The following is a 23,079-nucleotide window of genomic DNA, read 5'->3' on the forward strand; positions in this document are numbered from 1 at the left end:
GGGGTCAGTGTGGGTGTGAGGTCCAGGATGTGACCTTGGGGAAGAAGCATGCTGGTGTCAAAGATGGGGGCCGGCAATCATGGTGGCTGTGTGCTGCATTCCTCTGCATCTATCACGTCCCGTCCTTGGACCACTCTGGTCAAGTGGGTCTCGTGTCTACCCTTTACTTTTACGGATGAGGGAACTCAGGCAGTGCTGGCCTGCAGTGGGGGTTCTGGCTGCCAGGACGGCTTGCTGCTCCAGGGAAGGTGCCAGCTAGCAGCAAAGGGTGCATGCTTGGGGACTGAGAACCATTCCACTTAAACACCTTCTTTGGTTCTTGGTTGAAGCCAAGTTCAACTCAGGATCTATGTGGTAACAACCTGAAAAGCAGGGTGGTAGTTCCCAGGCAGACTGCCCAATGTCAGGGATTCCCTCCTCCCCGACTTCATCCCAACAGTTCTAGATCTAAAAGGGAGTTAGATGGCCAGCAAAGGCCAGAGGAGGGGGCACGGGCCCTCCATTAACCCAAGGCAGGCACACTTGCTGCCTTGTTTTGTACCAGACCGGAGTGTGGGCTCTCAGACACTGACTTAGACATGACCCAAAGGCCAAGGAGCCAGGGGGCTCACCCACCCGACTGCCAGCAAGGGCTCGCTGATCCAAACGGAACAGGCCTGCTTGTTAGGCTGAGAGCAGAGAAGACGCTCTTCATTCCTGGCTGGAAGAGCTTGCATGCTTTCCTTCTCCTCCTCCTCTCGTGGGCAGTGTTCTCTTGGTGGGGTCTGGCGGGACGCAGGCAGGAAATCCTGGGTGGGGTTTGTTAGTCCCACTTTGCTGCTGCCAGACCCTGGTCCCACTGATGAGCCAGGGGAGCAGGCTTAGCCTGTGTCTCATGGGCAGCATCTAGCTGCTGAGAAGGCAGGTGGTTTCGGCAGAGCAGAGCAGTGGAAGGCAGGGCTAGGGCCTGTTCTCCAGCTGGCCATGCTTGACCCTCCAGCTCCAGGCGAAGCTGCCATCAGGGGCCAGGGTGCACTGTAGGTCAATGCCTGAGTCTGGCACCTCCATGTCATAGCGCACGGGCTGGCCATCCTTGGTCACCAAGCTGAAGGCTGAGGCTGGAATCTAGGGGCAGAACAAACCAGTGTGCCTGAGAAAGCTGGCGTGGAGCTCAGAAGCCACCCAGAAGTGTAAGGCTGATGGTCCCCACCATGTTGGGAAAGCACATCGTCCTCCAGCCAAGCAGGTAGCCCTGAGGGCCTTATCTGCCTTTCATTCTGGAGCCCTTAGATAATCTGCTTCGCCCCACTGCCAGTCTTGCTCTGAGTCCCCAGCCCTGGGGCACATTTGAGGTCACATCCAGCTCTTCCATAGAGTGCCATTTCTACTTTCAAAAACTTTCCTCCCAGAGAGCTGGGCCAAGCACACTGACTTCAAGGACTTTAACCCTAAGCAGGTACCTGTCCTCTTACCTGGCTGCTGATGCCGGTTGCGATGTCTCCCACCTTGACCCGGTGGAAATCCCGGATGTGCAGATGTTCGCCATTGAGGGACTGTATCTGGACTTTCACACCTAGAAGGCAAGGTGACAGTCAGGAGGCTGCCTCCCTGAGGAACAGGGTCCTGGGAGGGGTTGGCGGGACCTTCTGTTAAAAAGTCACTCTGTCCTATGTAGAGGGAAGCAGGTCTGGCTGGGACAAAGCTGCAGAAATGCCAGCAAGCCTATAGTGGCCCTGACATTACACACCTGCTAGTTCTTCCTGGCAGTTTTCTGGCAATCCCTAGAATGTGGCCTACGTGGGGCAAAGAGTTGAGGTTGGCTCTTATGGGGAAGTCATATTCCAAACTGGACACAGTAAAAAGGAACTGAAAACAAAGATTCTGAAATTAGATTCTGCAGCAGCTCTGGCCAGGCCATGGGGGCTTCATGTCATGAGTCATACTGGCTGTGGGGCGAGCCAGCAAACCGAGCCTCCTCCTCTCAAGGTCATAACATGACCTGTGCAGCCAAGCTTGAAACCAAGAAATTAGACATTGCTTTTCTCATTTTCTGACCTCAAATCTCAGAGCAGGATTCCAGGGTGTGTAACCGATGGCACCAACAAACTTGTAGCTAAGTTCTTGATGAAAATACTCAGTCCTCCTGTTCTTTTCCCTTTAGAAGATGCTAGCTGATCAGCTTCTTGACTTCAGGCCAGGAGAGACTTCTCTCCTCCCTCAGTTAGGGGGGACTCTGGGACTCCAGCAGCAGCCAACCAGTGAGGGGACACTAGTTCTCCACTGCCTCACTAGCAAAGGCTCCCGGGGAATGATGGCCTTTGCTCTAAACCCAACTGACTAGCCAGGCACCTGAAGGCCTGGGTGCCAGGTGCCTTCCTTGCACTTCCCTACTATGTCAGAGGAAGGGGGACAGATGAGCTGTTGTGGGGGATGCTGGGCAGGTGAGTGGGGGCTATACCGTTGAAATGGCTCGGGGTGTCTGTGGGCCGCCCCCGGGCCAGCACCGTGTTCCAGCTGGAGCTGCGAGCCTCGGCCTGGCTGCCCCATGAGTGCACGCCGGAGCTCAGGGTATCCCGCGAGCTCTGGGAGGCCTTTGATGGGTTCTGAAACAACAAAGGTGGACACAGACTCAGGCCCCCGGGCCCAGGGAACCACCTTTGGCCATGGTCTCATTTAGGCCAAAGGAGCACTCCCTGAGGACAGGCGCTCCCATCCTAGGCTGGAGCACAGCTCTATAGGGCACTGTGAAGGCTAAGCAGGGACTGAGCTCATGAGGGGCCCCTGGGCTGGAGGCAGATAAGGAGTATTTCGAGGCGGACCACAGTCTACCTCCATGCTATCCCCAGTAGCCAAAACCCATTCCCTAATCCCTCAATGTTGAAAATGGGTTATCTTACCCTGAGAAACTATGACCCCCCTCAGCAGGACCTCTCCCAGAAAGAAGCCCCTTCACCTTCCCTTTACCCATTTCTTGCACACTGTCCATTCACCAGCTGGACACAAAACCACTTGCTCTGTGCCAGAGCCAGGAGAGCCATGCCCCTGGAGTGACATCTGTCCCACAGCCAACTCACCTTCTCGCTGTCATCCGACAGGGAAAGGCTGTCGACACTGAGGCAGGACAGGATCTGCTCTTGCTCCTCCAGAGAGAATGGCTGGGATAGGCTGTTGAGAAGTAATTCTGCAGAGAAAGTAGGAGACAGCTATGAAGCCTGGGAAGGACCTGGCTTTGTGGTCAGGGTTCCTCTTGGAAGAAAACCACGCTGGATATAGAAGAAGAAGCACCAGCCTTGGTGGGAGGCCCAGGGCCAGTGCTCAGGGCCCCAGGGGCCCCAGGGCCATGGCCGCAGCCAGGACTGCTCATACCTATTTCCAGCTGCTGCAGCTCCTGCTCAGGGAAGGTCACTCTGCGCTCTGGTGAGCTGGGGCTTTTGGGAGGGGCTGGTTCCAGGGAGGACAGAGGCAAGGGTTCCCATGTCCCAGACTCCTCCTTGCTCAAGTTCAGTCCTGGAGACTTGTTCCGCTCTGGGGGATCTGGTGGTAGAGGAGGCTGGAGCTCCGGAGCTCCGCCCACTGTGTCCTTCGCTGGCTGGGGCCCCAGGGCCCCTGGAATGAGTTCCCTTGGCTGGGTGCGTAGGGTCTGGTGACAGTTTGTTTGGGTTGGTGGCAAATGTCTTGGTTCCTTATATTCTCCTCTCCAAGGACTCGTCAGACCTCCCACTGCAAAACAGCACGGCAGAGAGTTGGAATCCTGTCAGCATACAGACGCCGCTTGGGTCACATCAGGAGTATCCTTCTTGAACAGAAGAGGGCTACACCTGAGCCACGTGGGAGGACTCTGGCTGAGCCTCATCGGGGAGACCACTCAGGAGACAGCAAGGGTCTCCGAAGAGGGCCTTTTAGGCAAGATGGCCTCACAAAATGGGAACGGGACCGTATTGGTCTTTTATCACATTTCCCTTCTGGTAATGGGAACGAATTGAAAAACCACAGAACTGGCTTCACAGAAGGGTTTTGTTATAGCAAAGGAAGATTGAAAAACAGCTCTGAGGCAACACCACCAAGGGTTCCCTGGTAAAGTGCCCTCCCTGAGTGCCCCCGACCAAGGTCAGCGCTTCCTGAAGGCACCATTGCTCTGGGACCACCCTCATAAATACATAATTACAACTACATCCAGTTTGGGGGTAGGAGGCTGTGCAAGGCCCCCTTCCTGTTGTATTTCTTTCCACTGAATTTCCACAGCCTCTCTTTCCCTGCCGGTTCCCCAGGTGACATTCTATTTGATGTGTCACTTTTTGTTTGATCATGTTCTTGCAGAATGGGTATAGTTTTTATTTATCAATGTGTTCTCTGCCTCACTGTGGGTTTCTTTTCATGCAGCACTCAGCTTACCCGGTCATGCTCTGTGGACACCTAACTGTAGCTCTGACTGCTGCCTGGCGCTCCCTGGCGCATTCCTTTTACCTTTCCACTCTCCCGGTGAGGGTGGGACTATACCCAACTTTCCTCCCACGGATGGGGCAGTGCAGACCCTCTGGCGTGTCCCCTGGGAAGTGCACCCAGGAGTGGAGGTCTGCAGATGTCTGCTTGAGCGTTGCCAGACGCCCTCCAGAGAGGCTGCAGCCTCATCCACATGCCTCGGCAGGGCTCAGGGTCCCATTTCCCACCAACACGTGGCTCTCATCTTTCTGCTTTTTCCCAGTCAGAAGGCTGTAAAGGGACACCTGGTTTTATTTTACATTCTGGTTACTGAGGAGATTGAGGCCCTTTTTACATGTGGTGACCCTTTCTCCCCCCATCTCTTTTGCATCTTCCCTTTTACAAGGCACAGCACTAAGTGGTTTTACTCCCATCATCTCGATCTCCCTAACATCTCTGAGGCTAGTATATGCCTACATTCTAGACAGGTAACTCAGGCTCCCACGTGACTGTCTTGCGTTTGCCCACAACACTCCCTGCCTCCTGGCTTAGCCCAGGGCTCTCAGCCCTGGGGTGGGGGGAGGGGGACCGCAGCGGCATGGGCTTTTACCTTGCTGCAGGGCCAGGCTGACCTTGCCTCCGAGCTCCATTGCAGACGCTCTGTGGAGGGGCTCTTTCCTCAGCCCCTCTTGGATGGCCTGGGTCGTGAGAGGGGCGCAGGAAGGTGGGATCTCCCTCACAGGCGGGGGCTCACTGGCAATCTGCGGATCAAAAGACACCACGGTGAGGCCTGCAACCCTTGTTTCCCAGCACCCAGTCTTTCGGTTCTCGCCCCATGCTGTGCTGGACAGGCTTGTTACTAGGAATGGATAGGCCCAGGGTGGAGCGAAGGCTGAGACTTTTCCTAGAAAAGGGAAAAAGGGGTAGGCCAGGCAGGCCAGGGTGCAGGAATGAGCCCTATGTCCTCTAGGCCCAGCCTGTTAAGAGGCAGGTGACAGTGGCCCAAGGTGTGGACTGAGATTTCTGACCCACCATGAACTCAGTGAGACCCTCACCTGGGATCTCTCCTTACGCCCTCCAATCTGGGTGGCCAGCATTTCAGTCAGGACCCACATTTATGCTGAGGTTTTCCCCCTCTCCCTGCTCACACCTGAAGAGCAGCCAAAATGGGAGGCCACCCTGCACCTGCAGCCCAGGCCCCGTGACCACCCCTGGCGCTGTCACTGACCTTGAGAAAGAGTGGCCCCAGGAAGTACTGAGTCCAAGGGTGGCAGCCATTGAGCATGTGCAGCATCATGCAGCAGCTGCTCCAGATGTCTACCTTAGTGTCACAGGGCTTGCCCAGCACCACCTCTGGAGCCATGTGGGTCTCTGTGCCAGGGATGTAGTCCCCTGAGAAGGTGAAGGTGGGACAGAAAAGTCAACTGTCAACTCAGGCAAGAGCCTGGGCAAGGGCTACATCAGTCAATTCCTGGGATGGTGACTGTCCCCGTGAAAGCACTCCAGCTAGAGAGACAAAGCCTCCAGCCAAACTTACTGGGGCGAGCTAAGTCAGGGGTTCTGCTGGACCAGACAAAGCACATCTACAGCATGGACCAAACCCTTCAAGTGCCTCTGAAAAACGAGGAGGGGGCTGGACAATGGAAATCAGGTAGGAGACTAATTAATGGCATATCCCTGAGATACAAGAAGTGAGAGAAAACCAATTGTAGAATACTTATACGCATAAAAGTCTGGAGAGATCAATGCTGGATATGAACAGTGATTTCTGTCTGGTGATTTGGATTTTTTATTTTCAGTTAGCTCTACTTTCTGCAGTGAAAAGCTATTATTATTATTATTATTTTTTGAAAAGCTATTATTTTTTGTAGTAAGGAAAAAACTCCACTTGAATTTATTGGAATGTGGAAGTGAGGTGTCCATGGTCAGTATACAGCTTCAGAACTACCCACATAGTCCTTTAATGACAAAAAATTACATACACCCCACTTTTTCCTTTGGTCAAAATGAAATCATTTGAATGCTATAAATGAAAAGAGGAGGGCATACAACTGTGTTCCAGTGGTCTTAACTATACACAAAAGGGAAATGAAAAAATAAATAAAACCTGGAAGGAATTAGCTGAGATATTCATGATTATCTGGGCAAGAAAAATGGTGAGAATTCCTGGAGATCCTGGATAGAGTGGGAGGAAAAACATGGAACAACATTCAAAAACACATAATGACCAGAATTACTGGTTGGATGGAGTCTGTTGGGACCCCCATGGCCCTGGAATACACTTCAGGCCTGGGATAAAACTCAAAAGAAAAAAAAAAATTAGACTTAAAAAAAAAAAAATGGTGAGGATTCTTTTTCACCCCTCCTCTTTTATATCACTTAACTCTGTACTTGCTAAATGTTTGGGCATAGATTATTCTAATTATCAGAAAAATGTAAGTTGAAAGTAGGTATTTCTCCAGCTACAGAGCCCAGGCCCCTTGGTCAGCCCCCCCATGCTTCTAGTCAACTGTGCTCTCAGAGGTACAAAGAGCTGGGGTCTCAGCCAGGAACACAGCTCCACCAAACAGACCAGACAAGAGTGATGGAGTCATGGGGGTTCTGAGGAAGAAGACCTGGGACCTTGGGCAAGGCCCCCTGGCCTTTCCATTCCCTCATCTGTGTAATGGGAACATCAGAAATGAGTGCCTGACATTCATTATTTAAGGATAACAACAAAAGCCTTATAATGACCCAGGGTTGCTGTGGGACTTCTGTAGACAGTGGTGGATGTAAAGTGCTCACATCTGTTATTCCCATTACAGAAAGCCAGGAGAAAGCCCATGGAGCATGCTCTGTAAGGGCTACTGCTGTTTGCATTGTGAGGAGGGGCAGTCTGGAGGCTTTACCTGTTAGCAATGTCTTCCCCAGGCCATCAGGTTGAAGGCACACAGCATGGCCAAAGTCGCAGAGGGCTGCACGGCTCCCATCACTGGACAGGAGCAGATTGTCAGCTGCCAGGCCGCCCCGAGGAGGAAGAGGAACAGGTGAGTCACATCGTGTCCCAAACCACCCTGCCACGGCTTGGCCTGGACGTCTAGTGAGGTCATTTTCTGGCTGACCCTACAGAGCAGCTGCTGCTTCTGCTCAGTTTCATTAGTTATGGGAGACAGGAGGAGAGTATCAACTCAGGCTAGCAGCAAGCAGCAGGCTGGATCTCTGAAGGTGAGGGGACAGGAGCAGGGTTTACTCCTGGGGGTACTGCCACCCAGTTCTGCTGCCCTCACCCTCTCCCAGTAGTCACCAGTGTATAGGAGCTTAGTCTTCAGTTCTGAGAGCACCACCCACTTGGAACTACAGCACCTGACTGAAGGCCTGGAGAACAGCCTTCCCCCTCTTACACCTGTCAGCCTGATTCAGGCCTTGCCACTTGGTGATGGGATTGGTTAGTTTTGCCACCCTGCTGGGCTTAAAGTGAGCCCTCCTAGAGGCGAGAGGAGGAACATCTATCTCTCACTGCTGGCTGAGAGTCTGACCTGTTACTGAGAGAGATGCCTGGCTGAGAGACGGCAGCAGTGGAACCAACAGGCATGAGACAGAGCGACAGACTTACCTGGCCCACAGAGGCAAAGGCCAAGGGCCACAGAGGTATGTCTAAGGGCACTCCAGAGGGGAAACTACCCTTACTGAGGAACTTACTCCTGAGTGCATTCCTGAATTTGAGTTGTAGCCTGTTGCTTCCCTAATAAACTCCATAATCTGTGAGTGGTGCTTGTGAGTTCTGCGTGGCCACTGCAATGAATTGTCAAGCCCAGCAGAGAGGCAGTGAGTGCTGCAGGAGGAACGGCTGGTGTCAAGGCTAGTGAGTGCTGGAGGGTGGCAGCATGTCTGACTTCATAGGAGCAGGCATTGGGCTGCTGATGCTGATTCTGTCCTCCTCTTGTGTAGTTAGAGGAGGTCAGAAGATGCCACCTCCTTGCTCCTTTAGCAGTTGGTGTCAGAAGCGGTGGGATTCATTGCAGTGGCCAAGCAGCACTCACAGACACCACTCACAGATTATGAGGTTTATTAGGGAAGCAACAGGCTACAACTCAGATTCAGGAATGTGCTCAGGATTCAGTTCCTCGGTCAGGACGGTCTCTCCTCTGCAGTGCCCTTAGACATGCCTCTGTGGCCCTTGGCCTTTCAGCCTGGTCTCTGCCTCTGTGGGCCAGGTTAGTCTGCCGCTCTGTCTCATGCCTCTTGGTTCCACTGCTGCTGTCTCTCAGCCTGGCATCTTTCAGTAATGGGTCAGTCTCTCAGCCATAGGTCGGACCCTCAGCCATGCAGCTCTCTCAGCCAGCAGTGAAAGATGTTCCTCCTCTCTGCCTCTAGGAGGGCTCACTTTAAGCCCAGCAGAGTGGCAAACCCAACCAATCCCAACACCAGGAATTCCACACACCTGAGAGAGAGAGAACTTCCCAGAAAATTGCTTCCTGCTGTTGGCAACAGAAATACCCCAGGTGAATAACTTTAACAATCAGGAGTTACTTAGTTGCTCATGGCAAATTCCACCATAGAATTTACAAAGACTGTGGCTAGAAAAGCCATACTATGTAATTTACTACACTGCACCAGTGGAGATGGTCAGATAGGCTTAGAATGGGGAAGAAGTCACCAGGCAGGATGGGGGAGGGAGGAGCTCACTGGGCACCAAGGCCACGGGGGCCTGGGCCTTACCTTTAACATCTCCGTGCAGAATCCTTCGTGTGTGCAGGTATTCCAGTCCCTCCAAGGCCTGGCCTAGGTAGTACAGGGCCCGGTCCTCTGGCAGACATCCCTTCTGCTTGATGAGCTGGCCTAGTGAGCCACCTAGGAGATCAATAGCCAGTCTTTTCATGGGGTTTTCCCAGGCCTCCAAGCAAACCAAGGGCAAGGGCAAAGGGGAGGTGGTGGAAAGGTAGGCCTTTCCTGCAGAAGTCACAGGGTCAAGAGGTTAAAAATGGATTAAGGGTCAAGATCACACTGGACAAGATTTTTGGGAAACTCCTTGCTCTAAATTTTGAGGGAGAAAGGAGTGGGACTTGGTGCCTTACCTTCTAGCAGTTCCATGAAGACGCTGACCCAAGGACCTTCCTTCACAGCACCATACAAAGGGACAATTCTGGGTGAGGTCAATCCTGCGCAGGCCACCAACTCCTCTGCCCGAAACACTTCGATCCGTACCTGTAAGGACCCAGAGGTGGTTGAGTCAATGATAAAGGAGACCAGGGCTGGTTTCTTTAGCATCCTTTCTGGACAGAATCTGGTGAACTCCTGCCTGGTCATATCTAGGCTCCACACACAGATTGCTGTTGTTTCCAGTGACAATCTGGAGGCCAGGTAGGGCCCTGGTGGGCCTGCAGAACCTTCAGAGACTAAATTATGCACCATGTGCTCTTGGTGTCAGAAGCAACTTCTTGTACTTTCTTAAAGTTCTGGAGTGCTGACCACGTGTGAAAACGCTTACACAAAAACCAGTCATTTGTCTAGGCTCCTGGCAGGCTGCCCACCCTCTGGTCAGCCAAACAGAGGACATTTTTACCCTTTTATCAACATCCAAGTCTGACTTAACTGAAGCTAGAGCGGATGCTGCTAAGATCTCATCTCAGGCATCCTGTGCAGAATCCTCAGCACCTTTCTCAGCATAGTTCTCCACTCATTTATAACTGTCTTTTTCAGAGGACTCAAAGCTTCATGCAGGCGGGGTCCTGTTGATGTTTACTCTATTTGCAGCTGTTTCCCCATTATCTGGACACATAGGCGGCATCATGGGATGTGCTGGCTGTGGAATGTATGCCTGAAAAGGCCATCCACTCTTTTCTGGAGGGAGTGGCCACTTGGCATGGTAGGAAAAACCAGGCTTTGGATGTGAACAATCCTGGGCTGAGGTCCTGGCTTGGCCATATCCAAAGGCACACTTCCGCTCAGTTGTGTTTCTGTATGTCAGTGGGGGGATGGTGGTATCTGTTCCTGGGTAGAGTGAAGATTTGGAGAGATGACAGCCAGCACCATGCCTGGGAAACAGCAGGTACTCAGGAAACGCTCCTTCCTCACCTGCTCCTTAGAGCTTGAGTAAGAGCAGCTTGTTAAGCACTTAGACTTCTTAATAGGGACAGGTCCTCTTTCCAGGCTGCTGGGGCTGATTCTTATATAAACTTTAAGCAGCATCAACAGGGGGTGCTGAAGTTACCAAAACCAGTCTGGGAGAAATCTGGGTCTTGGTCAGAGTTGTTTGTACATCTGCTGGTTTGCCAAACAGGAGCTCTGTTGATGTGGCACTTTGGGACTTCTGTCAGTGGAAACTGTCTCTCCTCCAGTTACTTGAAGAATATTTGGTTTGGTTAATCAACTCACATGAACTTCGACTCTTCATTGTCAGTGTTTCTAGCTCTTTAAAGGGTCTCTGAATCTGAGTTGGAATTAATTCACCAATAGGACTTGTATCAATAAATATGTAAGTGTTTTAACTTCACAGTTCCCAAACTGTGAGCTGAAGCCCCCAGGGCACCACAGAGAACTAGGGCTCCCAGGATGTTTTACGTCTGAGGCAAACATGAAGCTCAGCATCAGTGGGCACTGTGTGAACAACCAGCTCAAGTGAGCTCACGGTGTCATGGTGTCACAGGGTCAACGTTAGATCGCACTCAGATCCTTTGGATGACGTATTTGTGAGCTCACGGTGCCACCATTAGATCACACTCAGATCCTTCAGATGATGTATTTGTGAAGCTGGGCTTTTAGACTTTATTTTGATAAAAAGCAAGTGCTTCAGGAGAAAACTGTGGAACAAGAAATGGAGGTGGTGGTGTCCAATCTGATGTCAAGGCTTGAAAGGCTGGGCAGTACCCAACAAGGTCTACAACCCATTGGTAAGTAATTATGGTTAAGAGTGGAATAGTAGTGTTTTCTTACAGTCTCTGTGTATTTTTCAAATGGCTAAGAGGTTGTTAGGACAAATACTTATTACATTATTTGACCTAACGACTTGATAAATGGAGCTGTTAGCTATTTCTGGTGGCATAGTGCCTCAGGCATTTGACTGTTAACCAGAAAGGTGATGTTACCCATCAGCCACTCCTCGTAAGATTGGGTAATCTACTTACATAGTGATACTGCCTCAGAAACCCAAGGAGGGGTCACTATGCGTCGGATTGGACTCGAGGGCAATGAGTTTGGTTTTGGTAAAGCATCATGAAAATTGCTGAGACATTGAGGGCTGTGAACCAAACAAGTTTGGAAGCCTCTGCTTTAACCTTTAAAGAAACCTGTAAGTCTTCCATAGTGTACTCCAAACCCAAACTAAACTCACTGCTACTGAGTCAATTCTGACTCACAGCGACCCCCACTGGGTTTCCAAGGCTGTAAATCTTTATGGAAGCAGATTGCCTCATCTTTCTAGTGGAACGTCTGGTGGGCTCAAACGACCAACATTTTGGTTAGCAGTCAAACGCCTTAACCACTACACCACCATAGTGTATGTGGTAGTTAAGGCTATGGGTCAACCTGGTTGGACTTGGTTTTGAGTGGCTGGGCCGCTGGATGTAGTGATTCCCCATGATGAGACTGGTAATCAGCTCCATGGTGGAATCTGCTGTGAACAGGTGAGTAGCTGCCTTAGTGATGGCATCTGCTTCCAGCATAGAAGAAGCTTTGAGAAAGGTCTCTGAGCTTTTTGGCACATCTGGACTCTGCATTTGGCCAAGTCTTAATCTCAGTAGCCTGCCATGCTGTTTGCTGATCTTGGGACTGTTTCCAGACTTGCGCTAACGGCCTGCTGTGTTGCTTGATAATCTTTGCTCTGTGCCATTTTACTTGTGGACCTTGGATTTGTCAGCCTTAACAGACAGCAGCTGCCTGAGTTAAGAGAAGCCTCCATGGAAAATGACACCCAGAAAGGTGGGCCAGGAGCAAGAGGCAGAGCTGAAGCCCAAAGTCAAGGGGACTTCACCCAGCCCCTAGAGGTGGCACTTTGAACTTGGACCTTTATCCTCCTAAACTGTAAGAGAATAAACCTCTGTTTGTTAAAACCATCTACCTGGGGTATTTTTCTGTTAGAGCGGCACTAGAGAACCAAACTGCATACTAGTACTGTTAAAAATGTCTCCAATCACCTTGAACAAAAGTGAGGTGGTGCCAGGGAATACTTCAAAATACAAGGTGCTTCTTGAAGTCTGGGCCAGCCCCAGAGAGAGCAGGCTGAAAGGGCGTCACGTGGAGAGAAAGTGCCTGGCCTTAGTCCAGGTCCAGCTGCCTGTCTGGCCTCCCTCCCCTCTGGGTTTCAGTGTCCTCACCTGTGAGGGGCTGGGCTGTGTTGAGGATGTTAATGAGAACTAACATGTCAATGCCCACTTAACACTGAGCAGTCTAACTGTTCTAAGCACTTTATAAGCGTTGTTGTTATGTGCCATCGAGTCGGACCCAACTCATAGTGACCCCTCCTTGGGTTTCCGAGGCAGTATCACTATGGAAGTAGATTGCCCAACCTTCCTTATGAGTAGTGGCTGGTGGGTTTGAACCGCCAGCCTTCTGGCTAGCAGTCATGTGCCTTAGGCACTATGCTACTAGAGCTCCCTTATAAGCATTAGTTACTTACATCTTACAATAGCCAAGGAGGTGGTACATCATTATCCCCATCTTATGGATGAAAAAACAAAACAAAACAAAAAAAAAACTCACTGCCACTGAGTCGGATCCGACTCATAGCGACCCCTCCATGGGTTTCCAAGGTGGTATCACTATGGAAATAGATTGTCCAACCTTCCTTCTGAGGAGTGGCTGGTGGGTTTGAACCACCAGCCTTCTGCTTAGCAGTCATATGCCTTAGACACTGTGCCACCAGAGCTCCTTTATGGATGAAGAAGCTGAAATGTGGACAAGTAACTTGTCCAAAGTTATTGGGTAGAAGTATTAGGGCTGGGTTTTGGCCAGGGAAGCCTGACTCTAGAGCCACCAGCCACCCTGCCTTCCTGAAGGCCTTTCTGGGTGTCGTTTTCCACCTGAGCCCTGCAGGAGTCAGCACACCCAAGCAGGAGTGTGGTCAGCATCAACTCCAGCTGCCCTGCTCAAAGCAGCTTCCTTCCGCTCAACTGCCGCCTTAAAACTCTCCCTTCGTTTTCTTCAGTATTCTTAACCTTTTAATTTCCTCTGTAAAAAGGGAGACAACAGCTATTCTGTTAAGTTCTTTTAACGATTCCAGCTTGCTCTGACCCTCAGCAGCCTCACCTCTGGTTCCTGACCACCTCCGAGCCCCTTGGCGGAGGACTGTTTCTCATCCGGTCTTGTAGCTGAAAATCCTACAGCACTGTCTGCCCTACACCCGCCTCAAGAGAAAGGAGAGACTGTGTGGGTTGCCAATAAGCTACCCCCACCGAGTGCCCTTGGACAGGGAGGGGGGAAAGTTCTGAGAGGGGCCAGCTCTGGTCCCTAGAGCAGCAGCTCTGGTGCTGGGAAGTGTGTGTGTTGTGGTTGGAGCTTTTCCGACTGCCTTGGGAGGTGAGAAATGTAGTATTTGTCCCCTTCGACTATATTAGGGTTGTTTACCTTGTTGCCTGGGACTCGGCCTCAGCAGGGGAACAGCTGGGAGGCACAGTGACTAAGCTCCCTAGCATTGGGTGTTCATCTCCAGGACACTTCACACTCTCACGCCTCCTCCCATCGCCTTTAGGAGGGGACAGCTGAGCCTTCTCCGGTAGCCTAGGGAGGGGAACTGCAGCTGAGGAGGTCAGGCACGTGGCCTTGGCATCCAAGTGGGAGATGATGACCCATGATGGCAAGAACTCAGCACATGTTTCTGTCAGTGGGGGCTGGTGAGGGGTAGAGCCTGCTTATTTGACACAGAATATCTAAAGTTTAGGGCAATACTTGTGGGTAATCCCCTTTCTCATCCTATCACCAGGGAAGCCACGTTTATTCACATCAGTCTGTAGCATCACCACTTAAAGCCACAGGCAGTCACTGCAGTGGTGGTGGTGGTGTCCACATTGCACAGAGCTCAGCAGACTGGACCTGCCTGGTCTGTCTACTGAAGGAATAGCAACTTCAAACAAGGTCCATGTTTTAGTTTATTTCACCCTGCCCAATGAGTCAAGGAAATGGCCTCTGAAATTGTTCCTGACTTCTGAAGTCCTGGGTGATAGCTCTGAGGCTGAGTCTAGGCTAGGGAAAAGGTGGTTTCCAGTCAAGGTGAGTTGAGTGTCAGGGGAAGGAGAAAAGACAGTCGAGGGGGTGCGAGGCTGACATCCTTGGGGCTCTATGGATGTGCTGCCTCTGCTGCTGATTCTAGCCAGGTCTGGCTGGTCTGATTTGACAGAGGCAGGAGACCTCAGCTCCAGGCCCCCAGTGTGGTCTTAGATGAGTCCCACTACCTCGCCAGTCCCCAGTTCTAAGCACTGAGATGTGGGGGTGGAAGAGGGGATTCATTCCTCCTGCCACTAATCAAAATTCTGGACGATGAGTCTGCCTCTCTCCCCATGCTTCCTGAAAAGTGGTTCAAAGCCCAGATTCTTGAGTCAGACAAACCTGGGCTTGAATCCTGGTTTGGCCACTAGGCCAGTTGCTTCATCTCATGCTAACTCTAATTTCCTCCCAACAGCCATCTCACAGGACTGTGGTGAGGAGCAGAGGAGTTGATGTTTGCATTGTCCTGGCACACAGTGTCTAATAATTTGTAGCTAAAATCAGTGAAGTGCTTACTAAGGTCCCGGGTACTGCACGAGCAGGTGACATCTCACACTCTCTCTTCCAGTCCTCTTATGAGCCCTGCTGCTCAGGACTGCTGTCTCCACAGACGAGGAAACACACATGCCTGCCTAGCAGCTCACAGCCCAACTCAAACCAGATTGCTCTGACTCCCAGAGTGTGGGGCCTCCTCCCGGGAGACACCTGAAGGTGGAAGCTACTGGCCCTGCTCCGTGGTTTAGAGGTGTTAGCTCAACATGAATTTCTTTTTTAAACTTTTTATTGTGATTTAAGTCAATTTTTACAAAGATTTGTTTTCTATTCAATAGTTTATACTCATTTAGCTTTATGACACTGGTTCCATTCTCCACACTGTAACAGTTCTCCTCCCATTCCTCCCTGTGTCCCTTTCCCTGTGTCCTTCTTGCTGATGTACTCTTGCCTCCCTGCCTTTCTCCCGGTGCAGATGCTGCCCTTCTGACCTCCCATGAAGCTCAACATGAATTCTGTGACAATCCAACCATCTTCCAGGTTTTGATTTGCCCGAGGCTCTGGCATTTAGAGTGGCCCAGACTGTACTCAGACACCCAGAGCTGCAGATGGCAACCTCTCAGACGCCCTCTCACGTACACACATACCAAGTGCAGCTCTCAGGCCAGGACACGTGACTGAGACCGTCCCTCCCAGCTCCAGCTGACCCAGGGCAGCTAGCGACTGCCAAGCTCCCAAGCTCCGACAGACCCACGCTGTCCTGCTGCTGTGCTTGAGAAAGGCTGAGGGGACGTAGCAGCCAGCCCCTGGTGTACTTTTCTTTTCAGGGGGGAGGGGACACATACCTTTTTCACAGCACACTGGAAGCCAGTCTGCTTGTCCTCCATCCTGTGCACTTCTCCAAAGGAGCCTCTGCCCAGGTGGGGCAGGTGTGTGGCCCAGTGGACCCCCTCTCGGTACTCATAATCCACCGGCTTGAGTTTCTGGGGTTGGCGGGAGAGAGAGGCCCATGTCAGTGGCCAGGGCAGCAGAAGGACGAAGGGCTACGGCAAGGAAGGCACTACAACCAAAGACACCAGTGGGTCTGAGGCAAGGCTTTGAAAAGCAAAACCAGAGGTGGGCTTGCAGGGCCGGGGTGAAGGCAGGGAGCTTTCCCCAACATCAGAGGTTGTGGGACAGTAACAGAATAGTAAGCAGCTTTGATGGTGTGAAGGTGTAACTTGGGAGTAAGAAAGGGAAGAATGGTGAAGAGGGGCAGGGATCCAGGGATAATGTTAAAAGCGGATGGAATAAAACCCAGAAATACAAGCTCGGTAAAATCATTTAAAGTCACAAAGTGAGCCAGGAAGAGAACAAGAGGAAAAGTGGAAGGAGGCGAGCAGTAAAGATGAGCAGAGTCCTCAACTTTTATATCAGGGAGTCATTAGATCGTATCGGAAGTGGATGGATATATGCTTATGCCTCTGTTCCTTAGCATCAGTATTATTCATATAACACACACACACACTTTAGCAACAATGAAGTAACCGACCAGAATAACAAGAAGTAGAAATAGCTAAAAAGACTGACTGACAGACAAGTGAGCCTGGAGGCAGAGTAGGAGACTAGTGCTTCTCATCAGGGCCATTTTCTCCTACGTGACTGGGTTACCATGCACATGAGTGAGTTTGATAAAGAGAGCAAAGCAGCTCCCAAAGGGTGGGATCTTGGGAGTGAGTCTGGCAGGTTTTTGGAGTGAAGGCTCTTCTCCCATAATAGGTCCCATCCTGACTCCCAGCTGCTGCCCTGGCCCAGAGTTGGTGATATTGTGTGTGTGTGTGTGTGTGTGTAAGAGAGAGAGAGACAAAGAAAGAGGGAGGGAGAGGGAGAGAGAGAGAGAGAGGGAGAGGGAGAGAGACAGTGAGTGAAAGTGAGAGAGAGAGACAGATTGGGGGAGTAGTTACCTCATTAAGTAGGACGCCCTCACTTTCCTCAGTTTCAGGGCTGGGCCCTCGCAGCCTGGGGCTCCTTGCTGACCAGGTCTTGGCCAGGCTGGCCAGGCTGTGGGCCTGGCCTGAGCTCACACTGCCCTGCAGAGCATGCACCAGGTATTCCTCCACAGAAAACTTCTCACAGGTGCCACGTGGTGGGCAGCTGGGTGCCAGGTGTGGGCCAGGCAGGGGCTTCTGACTGTCTGCATATGCCAGTTTGCCCAGGTGTGGGTCAGGCAGGGGATGCTGGCTATCTACACATGCTAGTTTGCTCAGGAAGGACTCTAGGGGGTGAGGTTTCCAGGGCTGGAAAGGGTGGAATGGAAAGGGATGGGGCAGTCTGCTGTAGGGGAAAGGGTGAGCATGTTGGGGCAGGGGGCCCATATCCTGGGGGTGGTGGAGTTTCCACACATGGTTCAGGCACTGCAGGGGGCTGATCAGCTTGTGAAGTTCTGATCGAGGAAGTGCTGGCCGTAGGCCTTCCCTGAGTTTCTTAAAACGTAGCTGGCCAAGGCTTGGCTCCTTCAGAGGCTTGATGAACTGAGGGGTGTTTCTAACATAGGAGGAGCCTAGCGGAGACTCATCTTCCTGTGGGGAAAACACAGTGTTAGGAATAGGGCCAGGGCCAAGGGCACAGGCTGCTCCTCAAAGGAGCCATTCTGGAGGCCCTTGAGCCTGGGGTCTGGGGGTTGGGTGGTGGATCTCACCTGCACCGGGACTGTGCAGCTCTCCTGCTCAGGGGTCCTGGGGAGGGGTTTGGGCAAGGCCACTCCTGCCTGAGCTAGGGCCTTGCAGTTCTTCTTCTTCCGTTTCTTCCGGGCTTTGCTGCGACGCTTTCCCTTCCAACATACAGGGGCCATTTTGCCCTCGGTTGCATGGGCCACATTGTTGGGGATTTGATCAAGACTATCAGACTGGCTGTCAAAACAGGGAAAGATACTAACTTTAAATATGAGGAGGCAGGAAGACTTGATAGTTCAGACAGCAGCATCAGAGCCATAGAGACCTGTGATTAGATCCCCAGTTCTGTTATTACTTGTGAACAGGGAAAAGTTCCTAAACCCACAATGGACTTCAGTTGTTTCATTTATAAAACGAGCAGAGCATTTTCTGCCAGGCAAGATGGAGATGAGGTTTAAATGAAACAGCTCATTTACAAGGCCTACCTCGGTGCCTGGCCCCCATAAGCAGTGGATGCTATCGTGATGACGTATACATTTAGCACTTCTCCAGAGAGGGTGGTGCTGGAGGCCTCCCTCCATGGCCTCAGCTCCCGGCCCTGACAGGAAGCTCCAAGGCAGTGGACTGAGCCCAGGCCTGGGGAGCAGCTAGGGGTCTACAGGCCACTGAAAGAAGTGGGTCCATCAGAAACCCCCTACCCTGGGCCAAAAGGCATCTGAGGCAGCTTTAGGAATTCTACCAAAGGCCGAACATTTCTTGGTTCAAGGAAGCAGCCCTCATCACCACCTTTTCCTCAACAGCAGTTTCCTAATTCCAATGATTAAAAAAAAAGTCCACCTGGTGGTAGAAGATGGACTTGTTCTAGGTTCAGCTCTTAAGTGGCCAAAACTCGTCTTTGGGGGAATGGGAAGCCTGGGAACAGATGAGCTTTGCCTCTGGCTTCTTCTCTGCAGGGCTTCTGAGCTGCTCAAATTTTACATTTCCACCACTCTCATCCCTACTTGAGCACGCCTCCCAGGAGAAGACTCCAGCAGGCCTCTTTCACAGGGGCCAGTTAAAGTGGCACCTCTGGGGCCTTCACTCACGGTCACAGCCCACTGGGAAAGCAACTGCTGTTCCCAGCACCCTCCCTACTGATGGGAAGCGAGGGGTGCATCAAGGACTCTGAGGAGAATAAAAATAAAACGTCAAGTTGATGTGACCCAGAGGCAGTCTCCCAGCAGCCACAGGCTATGAGAAGCCTTTGAAAAGCTTATTTGGCTAAGAGACCAGCTCAGCCAGGAAAGCCTGGGCTGGTTTCAAGAGCTGAACCACAGGTGCTGAGGAGGCAGCCAGGGGTCACTTGGGAGCAGCCTGGACAAGCAGCTGGGGAGGGAGGACGCTGCCCTCAATTCTCTGTCTTCCCCGTCAAGCTTGCCTGCTTACCTGTACTGTTTTGACCCAGCGATGAAAATTCGTTCTGAAAAGGTGGGACTGAATTCCTGGCTATTCTCACCTTTTAAATAGGGGGGAAAGGGTTGGATAAATGAGAGGGAAGAAGAGAAAAGAACAGAAATTGAGCAGTTGGAAGAGATACATTTCACAGCTTTCTTGGGCCATTCTTCCCCCTACTGTCCAGATGACTTCTACCTGCTGGCTCACCTTCCTACCGTCACCTCCTTCTCTCATGAACTGTCTCACCTCAGCCCCCAGCCCAGAGGTCAACAGCAGAACGTGTACCTATAATATGGAGACCATAAGGGGGCCCACCTCACTTCAGTTGTGACACTTAAGAAAGTTAATCTACATAAAACACTCAACACAGTATCTGGCATACAGCTATTGTATTTATCTATCTATCTATGCATTTTTTTGGACTCCCTGGGTAACACAAGTGGTTAAGCACTAGACTACTAACCTCCCCAACCCCTTGCTATTCAGAGCCTCAGGAGCCAGCCTGCTTCTGAAAGATCACAGCCTTGGAAACCCTATGGAGCAGTTCTACTCTGCACACATTAGGCTGTCATGAGTCAGAATCGACTCTACAGCAGTTAACAACAACATATTTATACCATTATTAGCTCATTCATTCTTTTTCAGATTATTAATCTCTCATCTCTTCTAAAAAAAAAAAAAAAACAAACTAGAAGGAAATGAAAGATGAGGGGAAGGATGTGTGTATGTGGGGATAGGCCTTCACAAATTCTTGGTCTTGCCAGGCTCCATCAAGAAACTGCATGGGTTGGAGGGTAGTGTGATGAAGAAAGAGGAAGACACATGGTCCTACCCAGGCCTCCTGAGAGTTTCCCTGTCTCCTGGGGGCAGCTACCGTTACTAGTCATTTTGTGGTATCTTGAGTGGACCTCTGGTGGCACCATAATTAAGGTATATGACTGCTAACCCAAAGGTCAGCAGTTCGAACCTACCAGCCACTCCAAGGGAGAAAGATGAGGCAGTCTGCTTCCATAAAGATTTACAGCCCTGGAAACCTTATAGGGGTCACTATGAGTCAAAATTGACTCAATGGCAGTGGGTTTGGTTTTGGGTATAAGTGGTTGCAGGAGGGGCCAGGCCAGCCCTCATCCTGCTCTAGACTGGCCCAACAGGCCCAGAGCAGGTTTCACTCTTTGGGTGGGGCCATCTCTAGATGGAAGGTGGTAAAAAGCCTGCAGGCCCCAGAGGGGCTTTCCAAGAGGCCTGACCTTTCCTGTCTGGGGCCTCTCCAGAGACGCTCAGTTGCCCATGATCACAGCAGAAGGCGGATGTCCTGCTCATGGAGTCTACAGAGTGCCCACGATGGGGAAGAGTGCCCAGGAAGCCCAAGCATTCCTGCCTCCTAGCTCTTCTTCCTGGTTCTGGTCCTGATGGGCAAAGCCTCCGTCTGCCACTTCTCCCTTCTTGTGCTCCATTCCCCAGGGCTTCCATAGCTCCCACTTCACACCGATTCTTGGCTTAACCCCTCATGGTGCCTTATGAGAATCTTATACAGTAGTCACCCTGACCTTTCTCTTCATAGGGGACCCTAAGTCCAGCCTCATCTGTGCCAATCCCCCCCTTGCACAAAGAACTGTGCTGAGCTGCAGGCCCACCCACCTGCCCTTTCGGTGAACAGCCCTGACCCGGTGGCTCTTACATTCAGCCTGGGCAATGATGGAGATGGCAGCCAGCCCTCCCTCAGAGCCTTCCTTGGCTGTGCCTTTGGTAATCACGTCGTTCAGGATCTCCCACTTTCCACAGAACACGGGGCTCTTCTCTGAGGCCTCAAGCTTGCACACGGAGCTTTGATTCTTCCCCAACGTCTGTGCCTTCTCCTTGGCTTTGGCGAGCTCCTTCTGCTGCCCAACTGCTGAGCCAGGAGTGCCTGGACAGACCATTTCCATCACGGCCATCTCCCAGGCTCACGCTCACCCTAAGAGAGATCACACAGAGCAGGTCACCAAAATCCCAGACCCTGAGGGGCCCAGATCAGGCTTGGGTTGGAGAAAAGTTGGGGGGCAGGAACGGCCTTTGCCTCTTTATGCCACATGTATTTATCTCCCAATATCCCACGTGGTAAAGGAGTCAACCTCTCAGAAGCTACCCATGCTCCATGTTGTGTAAGCCCAGCCCCTTCCACTTCCCCAGCATAAGGGAACTCCTCTACTCTGTCCAGCAAGGAAGACTCCAGCTTACTTCCTCTAGGACAGTGACAACAAACATCTAGACTGGCTCATCTTTGCTTTTATAATGGCTGGATCTTTTTTTGTTGTTTGTTTTATGCCAAATGAAAGCTGCCCCAGGAAGGGGTGGTGGAGCCTATGCTCCAAAACCATCATCACCTCCTTGACCCCACACAGGCCTTGCCTTCTGAGAGGACTTTTTCCCCAGTGGAGAGAATCAAGGTTTTGTTTTTCTCCCCCAGCAGGAGATATATGTATATATGTGTGTGTGAATGTATGTGTGTGTGTGTAATATATACATACATGTATTTATGTGTATGTCTTACAAAGTCTGCGAATCAGCATGCAAACAGCACAGCTCAGTACTTGACTTCTTTTCTGAGATGCTTCTTTTGTGGCTCTCCAGCAGACACTGACACACTTCTTTCTATAATGTCCAAACTTATTTATGGAAAACTTCTCTGAGGTATCATTTTTCTTTTGGGCAACATCACTAGTGGGATTTGCATTAGAATCCCAACACCAACATATATCTCTAAACACATGAAAACAAGACACAAGAATTCACCTTTACCTGGGTACTATCTTGGCCAACCCTGTCCATTACTAAGGAAGCGACACTCTATGTGAATAGCATGAAGATCAGAACTGTCATGAAAGAGAACAGCACTGGTCTGAAACCTTTTTAATGACTGTGACTATGGACTCCCAAAGGGCAATGCCCCTCTGAGGTGTGATTGATTCAGACAAAGCCTGGGAAGGAACCAAATGCAGTCAGGTTTTTAATAGCTGCTGGAAGCTCTGGTGGTGTAGTGCCTAAGGCATTTCACTGCTAACCAGAAGGCTGGTGGTTCAAACCCACCAGCCACTCCTCGGAAGACTGAGCAATCTACTTCCATAGAGCTACCACCCTGGAAACCCAAGGAGGGCTCGCTATGAGTAGGAAACGACTCAACGGCAGTGAGTTTGGTTTTGGTTTGTTGTTTTCCCTGCTGTAATTCCATTAAACCTGGATCACTCCTTCCGTTTGCTCTTGGGACACAAAGGCCAACCACGTGAAGCCAAAGCTCTAATATCTGTGGCCCTTGGGCCATGAGAATGTAGGAAGCTGGGAAACACTTGGCTACAGCCTTCTTCCTATTGAATCTCCCTCACTCATCTTTCCCACCACGAGGGCTACCAAAGGATGAGCCGGGGGGGTGAGGGTGGGGACAGGGTTTGATCCTTACAGATCTGCCTTCGAGGGCCTCCTAACCTTCTGAACTCCAAGCAGCTCCCAGCTTCCAGCGTGGGCACCTGGATTCCGTCCTGAAGGCCAGATGCTGAGAAGCAGCCCAGGCAGCCTCATGGTTATGTAAGGACCTTCTGAAGTCTAAGGGGTAACCTGACTTCTAAATTAGGGAAAGCCCTCCAAGGCAGGGTATTTTTCTTTTAACCATACTTTCATCTCACCCTACACCTCCCCAACCTGCTGCCCCCTTCAAAAAGAAACAATCTAGGGCCTAGAGTTGATCCTACCTTTCTCAGCCTTATTACCAGGGGAAACGAGATCTTAAAATACAAATGAAAAACCCTCCAAGCCTAACAGTATTAGAGATGTGTTTATAGGGATCTTTTTTTTTTTTTTTTTTATTAGGATTTGGGTGAAGATTTACAGAGTAAATTCACTTTTCATACAGCAGTTCACATATACTTTATCTCATGCCATTGACCAAAATTTACAA

At 51.0% G+C, this 23,079-nt stretch overlaps 1 protein-coding gene across 1 annotated transcript; it reads right to left on the bottom strand.

Moving 5' to 3' along the window:
* Nucleotides 1-939: 939 nt before the first annotated feature.
* MAP3K14 (mitogen-activated protein kinase kinase kinase 14) lies at nucleotides 940-21,085 on the bottom strand. Its single transcript, XM_007955259.2, has 15 exons — nucleotides 20,830-21,085; nucleotides 19,143-19,212; nucleotides 17,744-17,954; nucleotides 17,010-17,624; nucleotides 15,912-16,049; nucleotides 9,453-9,582; nucleotides 9,097-9,228; nucleotides 7,287-7,391; nucleotides 5,627-5,790; nucleotides 5,009-5,159; nucleotides 3,346-3,699; nucleotides 3,054-3,160; nucleotides 2,438-2,582; nucleotides 1,452-1,552; nucleotides 940-1,104 (listed from the first exon to the last, which is right to left on the bottom strand). The coding sequence occupies exons 1-15, from the start codon at nucleotides 21,083-21,085 to the stop codon at nucleotides 940-942; spliced, it is 2,844 nt and encodes a 947-aa protein (XP_007953450.1).
* Nucleotides 21,086-23,079: the final 1,994 nt, after the last annotated feature.

The sequence above is a fragment of the Orycteropus afer genome, unplaced genomic scaffold (assembly GCF_000298275.1).
Source record: "Orycteropus afer afer isolate SDZICR_OR568_19922 unplaced genomic scaffold, OryAfe1.0 scaffold00495, whole genome shotgun sequence".
In the NCBI taxonomy this organism is placed as follows: Eukaryota; Metazoa; Chordata; class Mammalia; order Tubulidentata; family Orycteropodidae; genus Orycteropus; species Orycteropus afer.

Excerpts from the sequence above, each read along its gene's own strand:
- MAP3K14 (XM_007955259.2), bottom strand. The coding sequence starts at position 21,085 with ATGGCCGTGATGGAAATGGTCTGTCCAGGCACTCCTGGCTCAGCAGTT. Across the intron at positions 9,583-15,911 it reads TCCAGTGTGCTGTGAAAAAG|GTACGGATCGAAGTGTTTCG; the intron begins GTATGTGTCCCC and ends GGGTCCTTACAG. Across the intron at positions 1,553-2,437 it reads CACCCCGAGCCATTTCAACG|GTGTGAAAGTCCAGATACAG; the intron begins GTATAGCCCCCA and ends CTTGCCTTCTAG.